Genomic DNA, 12550 nt, shown 5'->3' on the forward strand with positions numbered 1-12550 from the left:
TCGGCCAAGAGACCATGCGAACGAAAAATAAGAAAAAAGCAGTTAGCTTTTTAACGGGTTAAGCGAGCAATATCGCGGGAGTTCGGGAGGATGAAGAGACGTGGAAAGCCAAGGAGACAGAAAATTGATACATAAACAGCGCGTTTGGGAATTAAGAATGGAGAAAAAAGTCACCTTCAATCATCCTCTCATTATAAGCACATAATTATCATTGACAATCTTTTCCAACCGAGAAACTAAAAAAGATCTTACGTGTGACGTAATGAGAAACTTCACATCTTGCGCTCGCTCGCGAAGAGTACATTCTCCGCGGCTTCTCTACACATCTACCCATGAGCATCCCTACTCCTACGGTGGACTAAGAGCCGAAGATTGCTCATCCTCTCGCTCTCTAAAAGAGCAACGGTGAGCCGCTGCGCTCGTGCGCTAGTATGCCGGTGCGCTCCTCTCGCGACTTCACAAGGCGAAAGAGAAAGGTTAAAGCGAATGAGATATTAAGGGAGAAGGAGAGGAGGATGGAGAGAGGTCACATTAGAGTAAAACGAGAGGGAGAGTGAGCGAGTGAACGCAAAAGCCATGAGGGAGAAGGATCACGATGGTGAGACCGGATGGTGATGTTCTTCTTCTACCTCTATTTGACTGCCAGCTCTTCTTCGAAACTGTATTTTCATACGGTCGCGCAGTCGCATCATCGACCGCTTCGCGATACGGTTCCGGATTCACTCTATGCACGCCAAAATACAAGACACGATAAATAGCTAAATGATAACTCATCACTCGGTGAATCTTCATTAATTAACACGTTTTATTTTATTGATTTATTTTCGACTTGTGGATTCGGGAACATTGCAAGTTCAAATGACGGCTTCCAGGAGACTTTTTATTCTTACTTTAGGTTCGTACCCTAAGATCTTTTTCATCCTTTCGCTTCTCCGCATATTTTTACTTTTAACCGCTTATGATATTAATAATTTATAATTTTAACGCTTCATTTTCTTTCATTTCGTATTACTTCTTTCCCCTTCATTTCAACCTATTTCAACATTTATTTTAATCACTGTCTTAATTTAATCTCACATTTGCCCGTTTAATACTGTAATTAACGACTTTTCTTATGTTAATAAAGCTCGTGGAAATTTACAGTACATTTCATTCCGATAAAATCATTTTTTTCTTATAAGGAACGTTACGATTTATTATGTACTGAATTTCATAAAATGCTAATTTTATCAACTAGATTGTATAATTTCTATATTTATTAAGCTTTTATATATTAATAAAGTTTCACGCATATAGTATGAGTGATTCATAAGCATAAGAACGTGTAATAAATACTTTAACAATTACTTAAATCTTTCCAATATCTTAGCTAAGCCCATTGTCAAAGTTGAAATACTGACATAATCGTTAATACCGGTAACATAGTGACATAGTAACCGTGGATAACTATATTATCTCTAAACGTTCAGTCTAATATATTAATAAACATTTTTAATTAAAAATTTGACATAACATTAAACCGCGTGACATTCATAATAGTTCTTTATTTCACATATATTAAAAAAATTTACACATCTTCGATAAAAGATTAAACTTATTTTTGTTTAATTTAGAAATTTCCAACGAATCTAAAATTAAAAATTCATGGATAAAAATTAAAGTCTATATCTGTAGCAGTAAAATAATAAATGCATACACGCATACATACATATATACGTATATGAAAAGAGAGAGAGAGAGAGAGTGAACAATTACTTATTTCACGTAATTATTTCTTAAGACATATTCATTAGTCAAATAATTGCAGACTATGCCACTGTAACTGTATTATATAATTATAATTGATATTAACTTAATGATCTAAAAAAAAATATATAGATACGCATTCTTACGTTTGTAATAATCTGATGAATTGATTTTAAAAGATCAGAATTTTAGTCTACTGACTAACATATGAAATTTCTCAAAAATTCAAATTTCAATATTTATACAATTTAGTCAACAAAATATGATATTCTCGTAAAATTTATTTTTAAAATTAGTACTCGACGGCAATAATGATTGTAATTAATTATTCTAAGCTACCTGCAAATTAAAAAGACTTTTTAACTCTATTAATTCCAGTTTAATTAATACCACAAAACAATTTAATTTAAATGTATATAGGACTCTAGAATTGCATATGCTTATTACATTTTTATTTCGCTATAGTTTATAATATTTTAATAATTATTATACAAAGATGAATGTTATGAAGGAGACATTAAATTTTTTTAAAAAATTTGTTTACGCCATATCTCATGACTTATAACCTCAAATTTGTTGACAAATAAATTTACGTTTAAATACAAAAAGTACTATTCAAATTAATAATATAATACCTTAATTAGTAAATGCTTATTAAATGTATTTATTTATACATTATTCCTACCAAAATAATTAAGAGTTTCTTGGCAAAACATAAATACTAACTTTTGCCATATAATAGATATATATATATATATATATATATATGTATATATAGAATTAAATGATAAACTTTTATTAAACGTAATATGTACGATAACTTTAATAATTAGTAAAAGAAAGACAGCAATTTAAATAGTTTGAAAATTAAAATATAAATATAAATAATAACCTTAGTATGCATTATTAATAAATATTATCGATATAAATTGTCAATATATATCGATATATGTAATATATTAAATTAAAACATGTAAAATATCGTTTGAAAATAATGTAGACTTCTTAATAACTCTAATAAGCACTTATTATAACATTGTATTCAATAGCTCTAATACATTTATATTAACATCATATGAACATATTTATATAAAACTTTATAATACATATATACAATAAATATGTAATATGAAATATATTTGTATCGTTAATTACACATATAATTATTATTTATTTTATGTATTATAGCTTCAATATTAAATCTCTGATATATTAATATTAAATTTCTGAAAGTTTTTGTATTACGGATTTAAAAAATTATACGCTTCTCTCATATACTAATTCAATGACTATTTAATGTTGTATATATTAAATATTTGCAAACTGTAAAGTGGGATTGTTAAAATTTATAAATCGAAAAAATTTTCATTTTTGACGAATATAATCATAGTACGATTAAAAAGATATTTCTAATTACTGTTTTGTACAACAAAAAGAAAAATTACAATGTAGCAAAGTTATATTTGCATCCAGGAAATTAAAGGACCAGGAAAATAAAATATAATACTGAAAAATTAAGATTGTTTAATTTAAATATATGTAGATAATTTGAATAATTATTGAATATGTACAGCTATATTACAATGCTTATGTATTTAAATATAAAAATGTCAGCAAATTTTTATTTGTTTGTAAATTATATTTCTTTATAAATTAAATTCTTATAAAAATTCCTAATATTTTAAACTCAATTTGTGCTTTTAATATAAATTTATAATATAATATTAAAAACTTATATTTTTTAAATTACGGTATAATTCTATATAATACAAGAACCGCTTAATTTTACGATTCGTATATCATTTAGTCAATATTAAAAAATAATTACATTTTAAATTTGTTTTAATATCATGTTTATAAATCTATAATTTTCCTTTATACTATAATGATCGTGTTGAACATAAAAAAATTAATCAACTTTTTATGATTTTTATAACTTTTAAAGAAACCAATAAACTCTTAGTGTAGAAATTTGTCGAAACGCTCATATAAATGCATATAATGTGGTATAAAATGAAAGAAGTACACCTTTTTCTAAAATTAATAATGTACTTGAAATTTATTATTGATATATAATATATGTATGCACTTGAACTAATCTACTTAATTAGACTAATTACAATATGGATTGTATTAACAATTATGTTAAATTTATTATTTAAATATTAATAGTTTAATTTTATATGTATAACTCAACAAAAAAAAATATAAGTAATATTATTAATTTTTAACGTGTAGGTATAACATAATTTATTTAAATTAATTTTATGTGAAACTCTAAAATGTATTATTTGATATTACATAGTTTTTAATAATTATTTTAAACAAAGAATTGAGTCCATATATTATTAAGTGAAATAATGTTTTGTAAAATATTAATATTATTTAAATAATAATCTTATTCTTTAACAAAAGACAAATTTATATGAAGCAATATAATTAAATTAAATTCGTAAGTTTAAAACAAATGAGGATATTTAATTAATAACAATTTAAAATTGACAATAGTTTAAATCTAAAACATATATTTAAAAAAACCAGAAGATTAACGAGCGCGGTTCTGTAAAAGGATAAAGTAACAGATTATCACGTCGTAATACCTTAATTGCAGGCTCTTAAATATACGTCTTTAACTATTTAATATTTCAATGTATATTTTTCATGTACTTAATTCAACTTTGATGTTGTTCGTAAGGTGTTTGTTTATTCTTTTCTTTATTAATCTATTTATTTTATATTTATTTTTATTTATTAATATAACGAAATAACACATTTAAAACATTTGAGCCTTATCGGACAAAACTGCAATTTCAACATATATGTATATTTAGTTGCATAAATCGAAAATGATTGCCACATAATTTAATTAATTATAGGTGTATACTTAATATTGTTTATTATTTTTATTTATATATTTATAATAAAAATGTTTATCTAACTCCAAAAGTTAAGTATTAAAAAATATATAATTACTTAATGCATATTTTGAAAGTTTATATATAAAAGAACTTTTAAATCGAAGATTGATTATTACTTATGTAATGTTAATAGTTTTAATATATGAGATATCGTTCTAAAGTTATTTAGCATCAAATAGATTCATACAAACGTTATAAACCCGTTTATAGATAGAAATTACGTGAAGCTTCACTATTACCTTCCACTTTTCCTTCGTTACATACTTTTACATGGAAGATGAATTACCTTCTAAGGAAAATGTTATATAAATTAAAAATTTTTTTCTCAAGCATAGAAAATTCTATTCCTATTATTTTATTTTTTATTCAATATCTTCTGTTTTCTAAATCTGTATACTTTCTATTATTTGAACTCATTATAATAGTTTTGAATGTACTACATTATACTTGGGAGCTTGAAGCTTTTTATAAACAAAAGTAAAACTTTGTTTTATATAAATTTTCATTTCAATTTTCATTATATTTTTAATAAATAAAATGACATATTGAGAATTACAAAATAATTTTTGAAAATATAGATTTACATATTAAAAATTTATAGTAGCTAGTTAATACTGTGTTTTCAATAAATCTAAATATTTTCTATAAGTCTATAAGTGATTTACACCTAGCATATTTAAATATTGCTAACATTGCTAATATTGCTAATATAACAATTATATAATAATTAAAGAATTAAATAATCATTACGAGCATTAGTAGTTATTATTATTATTATTGATATATAAATATTATTATTACCGTTATTGTTCTTATTACTAATATTTATGTTAATAATTTATTATTGATTTCTTGGTAAATATAATAAATTTATTGATACTCTAAATATTATGATAATAAAACTTAAAAGAATTGTTCTACTCGTAATAAAATGAAGGATTATAAATTCGTATTTGTTACATCTGTTCAGAAAATTATCAATTTTATTTTTAATTATCAATTATAACACATTACGATGTATAAGTTTATGGATTAAGTTAAAATTTTAATCTAATATTTTATATAAAAAAAATATTTTATTGTTAATATTATATCTTTTAATATTATATTTTTATAAATAAAATGTAGAAAACATAATAAAATGAATTATGTCAACATTATTATCAACAATATAAATGATAAAATAGTACATAATTTTTAATATTTTAATGTTTAGTAGTAGATAAAAAAATACAGATATTTTTTTCATTCTAGAAGCCTAAATTTTCAGCGCCTTCTTTTAAGAAATTTATACATTCGCATACTAATTTATATAGATGTATTCATTCGTATAATAATTTATATTAATTTATAAAATCATTTATTTTTATATAATTAAATATTATAAAAAAAAAAATAAAAATAAATAAATAAAAATATAATATAAAAAAATTTATAAAATCGGAAATATTTGTAGGATACTCTTACAATTTAATTGCACGTAAGTTTATGTTTAATTTATATTAAAAATATTTATATTAAAATAAAATTTATATTTAAAAATAAATCTTTATATATTAAAAAAACTTTTTAATTACTGTTCACAAATAATAAAGATTTTATTTATATATAAGAACAATAAGCATTAGTAACTTTTAATTAGTAACATTTTAAAAATAGCTTTTATGTGAAAACTAAAAAATTAATTTATTTGATAGTTGGTTTTCAAAATTTTTAGAAAATTTATAATATTTTAAAAGATGATATTACATAACAATAGAAAAATTTATATTCTAACAATCGTTATTAGTTACATACATAATAGACTTTATGATTTGCAATTAACATTATTTAATTTTTTTAATATATATTGATATATGTTTATTAGTTTATTCAATTTTTGAAAATTTAATTAATATTCTATCAACCCATGATATTCTTAAATAAATTAAAAATAAGGAAAAACAAAAAATTTCTCTTTTTAAATTTATAATATTTACTATTCTACTTATTAGATTTGGGATTTATCTAATATATTTACCGTATTGTTCGTACTAAGAGTATCATAAAGACATTATGTATATATATATATATATATATATATATATATATATAATGATTTCTTATTCAATTCTAAGCATCAGATTTTGTGTTTATAACTTTTAAAGTATGTAATGTAGACGTCCCAACTAACACATTTTTGTTTATTCTAAAATAATTCAGTTTGTTAGCTATTTTAAATTGTATTATTCTCAAAATTGTTAAAAGAATATTATTAATAAATTCTTAGGGAAAATAAATAAATATTTTCATTAATAACAAAATCGAATAGAATATCTAGATTATAGACTACTTCATAGAAAAATTCATAATATAATTAATTGTTCCTTTTAAGTTACTAAAAATTCAATTATATTTGATAAATTATTGCATGGCTTGAAGTAACTATTTAAAATAATTAAAAAAATTTCTCAACAATAATATAAAAAAAAAACACAAGGTAAGATATGTAAGTGATATATATATATATATATATATATATAAAGTAGATATAGAATTACGTATTTATGCAAGATAAAAATTATATTGAAAGTTATAAGTTGAAATATAAACTCGGATATATGTTTTATGTTTTAGTGGTGATAGTATGGAACTGTGTATTTGGTCTTCAGCGACCACCTCCACGGTATTCCCAACAATACATGCCACAAACATCTTTCACATGCCGCAATAAAATAATTGGAAGTTACTATGCAGATCCCGAAACCGATTGTCAACTGTTCCACGTTTGCGTGTCAGTTGCCGGAAGCATTCAAGACTACAGGTATATTATTTTGTTTTTTAAATTCTTAAGTGGAATTATTCAATTAATTAGAATAGTTAAAACTGAAAGTAGATACAAAAAGAAAGTAGATATTTATATTATTTTATAATATTTGAATGGAAAATTTTAAATATTAATTAGAATTGTCTGTTAAAATAACTTAACATGTGATTAAAAGAAGCGTTATTAATTATTTATAAAAATTAATATTTTTCATAATTGTATAATACGTAACAGTATAATTTTCTCATTATTTTAATTGTCACCTGATATTATTATATTTCAAAAATACATGTAATCTTTTTATTCAGTATATGTAAATTAATTTAAATCAATGCAAATATTTAGGTTCCTTTGTCCAAATGACACGGCTTTTGACCAAGAAAGTCAAACGTGCGCAGATTGGTACGACGTAGACTGTGAAGCAGCAACTTTGTATTACGCCAGTGATAATTTCGATTTATATCGTATTGGCTCCGGATTAGAATCACTTCACTATGATAGTATTCGTAGTGATTTTGAGCCACAAGATCATTTACAACGCAGCGAATCGAATGATCCGATTAGATCACCATTAAATTCATACAATTCCAATAATTATAAGGAACCTGAAACACAAAAAAAGAGCAATGCTCGAGCAAATGAAAATAGTAATCACCATACAGCAAGAAATCAGAAGCAACTTAATTCCGAAATTGAAAAAAATTCTAATCAGGAACCGGAAAAAAAAGTCAATTTAAGAAAGATAAATCGTAAACCGATTAATAACGGCTTGACAAGTAAATCAACAACCATTACACCGGTATCCACGCAAAATCGTTATAACGAAAAATCTTTTGGTCAAAATTTTGGATATTCGACAACGAGCTTACACCCGTCAACTCAAGTTTTTCTTACGACGCAAAAATCAATCCAAGTGACATCTACACCGAGACCAACTTCAAAGTACACGGCGACCAGTGTAAAATCTACTGCCAATTCTCAAGAGGCGTATACGAATTATCAAACAACAACAACTAAAACTAATTTCCACAATCATTTTAACAACTTTAATCGATTTGAAACAACTTCAAAGCCTACGAGTAGTATTAGCACCAATTATCCTGAATCACAAAGTTATTCTGGTCAATTTAGTCAAGGAACACCTTCTACTACGAAACAGCCTAGTTTAGAATATCATGCTAATAATTATGAACAAAGAACCTACAACAATTATGATAACAACTATAGTAATAAAAATAATAACAACTATTACCACAACAGCAACAATAATAACAACAATGCTAACAATAACAATAATAATTACAATAACAATCAGAGAACAAATTCTTCCTCTTATTCAAAAAATGCTTATGATAATTACAATAGTAATAATAATAATAATAATTACAATTCCAATGCATACACAGCAAATACTTATGCACCAACAACATACAGTCCCGGAACTAAAAAGTTTATTAATAACAGGCAGTTCTACGACAAATCATCGACATTAACCACAAAATCTACGTATTATACCGAAACAGATTCTACTAAAGTATCTAAAAAAATTAATCATCAAAAGGGTTATGATAATTATGAAACTAGTACTAAAAGCTTTGATATTAGCAGATCTTCAATTGGATTGGGATTTAGTCCATCGAGTGTAAATCATCTTGCAGAAAATTTTAGATCGACAACTCCTACACCAAGGTATGCATTGAATTATACATATATAAACATGCTAGATAAAAATCTTATTTGAATATCTAATCATTAAACATAATTATTGTGAAAACTTATTTAATTATTTATATTAAAAAAAAAAAAAAAAAAAAAAAAAAAAAAAAAAAAAAAAATTTTTTTTATTCAAGGCGAGCTGCATTTCCAACGACTTACAATCCAAATAGTTTTAATGTCAATACGCATGCTCCTCAAAATCAAGTAACGCAACAAAAATCAACGTATCATCAAAATCAATCAACTAAGCAATACTCTACAACACTAAAAGTATTTGATGAAACTACAACTCATTCTAAACTAACGAAAAAAAATGATTACGATTATGCATACTATGATAATGGAAACGTGGAATACGATAATATTGAATTGGAACATGTCAGCAACAACAAAGATTCGGTTAAAATTACATAAATAATATTTAATTTCAGGATAATGATGAATTTAGATTTGGAATTTATACAAATTTTAATGAGAAGTATGGCCAGTGTAATAGTAAACTTACGTGTAAATTTTACATTATAAAATTGTATATACATATATACATGTGGTACGTATAGTTTCAGGAATTTATCTCTTTACGTAACATATATCAAGTTAGAATATTTTTTTTATAAAAAATAAGTATTAATTAGTGATAGGTAATTAAATACTTTTATATATTCAACGATGACACATAATTTAGCTATAATCGACTTTTATACTTATGTACATAAAACAGCAAGTAAAAATTACTTGTTCATATTTGTTTAATCGTTCAAATTATACTTTTCCAAATTATTTGTTATTAATATGATAATGCGCATTGTATATACATTCTTAATACTCACATGAAATTTATAATTAATATTTTAAATTTACTTACCTCGCTTGAATCTGTTTTACACTATAGTAAATGCAATGTAATTATTCAAAGCTATTTTGTCAATCATTATAAACAAGTACATGCAAAAATGTTAATTAAATATGTATATGTTGGTTAAAATCCTATACCTTTTCCAACTAAAGTCCACAAATTAATATACGATAATAAATTAATTTATAAACACTCGTTTGATTTGTAATATTATTATTTTCACGGTAAATTCTACCAGAAACAAGGTAGAGTTGTAAAATGGTGTAAGCAACGTTGAACAGCTTGTTTTAGCAGGCCGTACATCACTACGTAAATAGATCGATTAAAGCCGTTCAAAAGCGTTATCATCTCGCAGAGACACTAATAATCTATCTCGGATAGATACCAATGAACGGTCAAGTCGCTGTACTCTATTTAGTATCATTGCCGGCGATTTTATAAAGGTCTGGATGCACGAAATCCAATATTATGCACAATTAGATTGGTAATCACAGTTTGGCAATCATTAGAAGCTCTCGCCATCCAAAACAAACTACAACCGTAAATGTGATCGCACTGAATTATCTAGTTCTCTTTGTCCTCCTCCTCCAAGATATTCTACATGATGTAATATGTCAATATTAGGCAGAAAGACGGATAGCCGGTCGATTAACTAGCTCCGAACTATTGTTCTTCAATATTCAATAATTTTATAAATCCGGTCCGAGCAGCAAAGTCCAGGTATCTCGCTACCGATTACGCATACCTGCGCACTTTAGATAGCACTTGACTTATCGATAGTCTACGTATCTACGTGACTCCTTATAGTGCGTGTATGATCGTGGATTTGCCTATTATCACAGCATACTCGTCCGATTTGTCGCACTTTATTTAACTCTGATTCTCAGAAGTGACCGAAGCGCAGATACAATTGATTAATACTTTATTTATTTCAAGTAGCGTGCGATTTCTTCTTTAATTTTCTTTACACTTTCATTTAGATGTATATTCAATTAAAGTTGTTATGTTTTCCTTTATCATCAGCAGCTAAAAAAGGGGACTATCGTAAGTCCCACTATCGTCATGAAGGCAACAATCCTTAAGAGCTTCGACCAATATTTATATTAAAATATACATCACATTAATTTTGTCGATGCCTAATTTTATAAATTTCTCCAAATATCTATAATAAATATATTTTTAATAATGAAATATTTAAATTAATCAAATAAACATTTTAAGAGTTTCATAATAATATAATTAAACATAGGTTTGACAACACTTTTAAATTAAATAAATTAAATAAAATGCATTAAGTTGATTTTCATGCTAATTGATTTTACAAATTCATTAGATATAGATTACATAAATATAATATAAATATGTTCTGTATAATTAATTTTCTATTCTTCTATTATTACGATGAAGCTTCAGATAATTATATCGGTATACTAAGAATAACTTGATGAAAAATGGATTAATGAAAATAAAATGAAAATAAACTTAACTTATAAATTCATTTCTTTACGACACGAGAGCTTTTACATTAAATAAGTATAGCCTTTGAAAAAATTTGGATTTAAAGCTTTTTATTCGTAATCTGAATTTTGATAAAATACTATTGCATGGATACATATTTTTAATACATTTGATAATATGTATAATAAAATAATTAAAGAATATTAATTTTTTATTAAGTATTTTTAAATCAAAATCTTTTAGAACAAATTTTATTATAAATTTAGAAAGCTGCAAAGATTTTTTTAAGAAATTAATTTAACTCTATGTTTTTCGATTAATTTATTAATTATTCTACACCTATAAATATTTTTTCAATTAAATGGAATTTTTTCATATTATTTCAGTATTTTTATCAATAATATATTATTTGAAATCAAAGCTATAACAGATGGCTGCAATAAAAAACTTTAATAGTATAATATTTAAAATTTGGTTTTAATATAAGTACATTATTAGTTTGAATAACATTCATGTTAATGTTAAATACGTTTTAACAATAAACCTTTAAATCTTTGATGTACTAATAAAACACACTCATAAAATTTTTCAAATGATGTTTCGTCGATATTATTTTTTCTGCATTTGCATATTATTGTATTGCCAACTTTATACTCTGTGACTGCAGAGATATATAATGGACATATAATTTATCAATTCCAAACTATATAATGATTGCCCCAGGCTTTTATTACTCATTATATTTAATTTTATATTTACTTTTTATAAAATTTGTATTTTAAATTTATATAATATTTATATATTTATTATCTACATCAATTCCTAAATTTTAAAAACATTGAACTATTTAACACACTTTTTATTATATTAATGTAATAAAAATTTATATGATTAAAACAAGAATAAATTTTAAAAAGTTTTTTTTTTTTAATTCAATATCAATTATATATATAATATTATGGCAAAGATTTAAGCATTTACATAATATTATAATAAATAATTGATCAATCGCATGAATATTATTAGATATTATATATTTCAGAAACAATA

At 24.0% G+C, this 12550-nt stretch overlaps 1 protein-coding gene across 1 annotated transcript; it reads left to right on the plus strand.

Annotated features, from left to right (window-relative positions):
* The first annotated feature begins 504 nt into the window (after positions 1-504).
* Positions 505-10204, plus strand: LOC105359774 (probable serine/threonine-protein kinase clkA). Its single transcript, XM_011496461.1, has 4 exons — positions 505-895; positions 7281-7467; positions 7816-9159; positions 9321-10204. The coding sequence occupies exons 1-4, from the start codon at positions 859-861 to the stop codon at positions 9598-9600; spliced, it is 1848 nt and encodes a 615-aa protein (XP_011494763.1). The 5' UTR covers positions 505-858; the 3' UTR covers positions 9601-10204.
* Positions 10205-12550: the final 2346 nt, after the last annotated feature.

This window comes from Ceratosolen solmsi, unplaced genomic scaffold (genome assembly GCF_000503995.2).
Source record: "Ceratosolen solmsi marchali unplaced genomic scaffold, CerSol_1.0 scaffold29, whole genome shotgun sequence".
In the NCBI taxonomy this organism is placed as follows: Eukaryota; Metazoa; Arthropoda; class Insecta; order Hymenoptera; family Agaonidae; genus Ceratosolen; species Ceratosolen solmsi.

Excerpts from the sequence above, each read along its gene's own strand:
- LOC105359774 (XM_011496461.1), top strand. The coding sequence starts at position 859 with ATGACGGCTTCCAGGAGACTTTTTATTCTTACTTTAG. Across the intron at positions 896-7,280 it reads ACTTTTTATTCTTACTTTAG|TGGTGATAGTATGGAACTGT; the intron begins GTTCGTACCCTA and ends TTTATGTTTTAG. Across the intron at positions 7,468-7,815 it reads GGAAGCATTCAAGACTACAG|GTTCCTTTGTCCAAATGACA; the intron begins GTATATTATTTT and ends GCAAATATTTAG.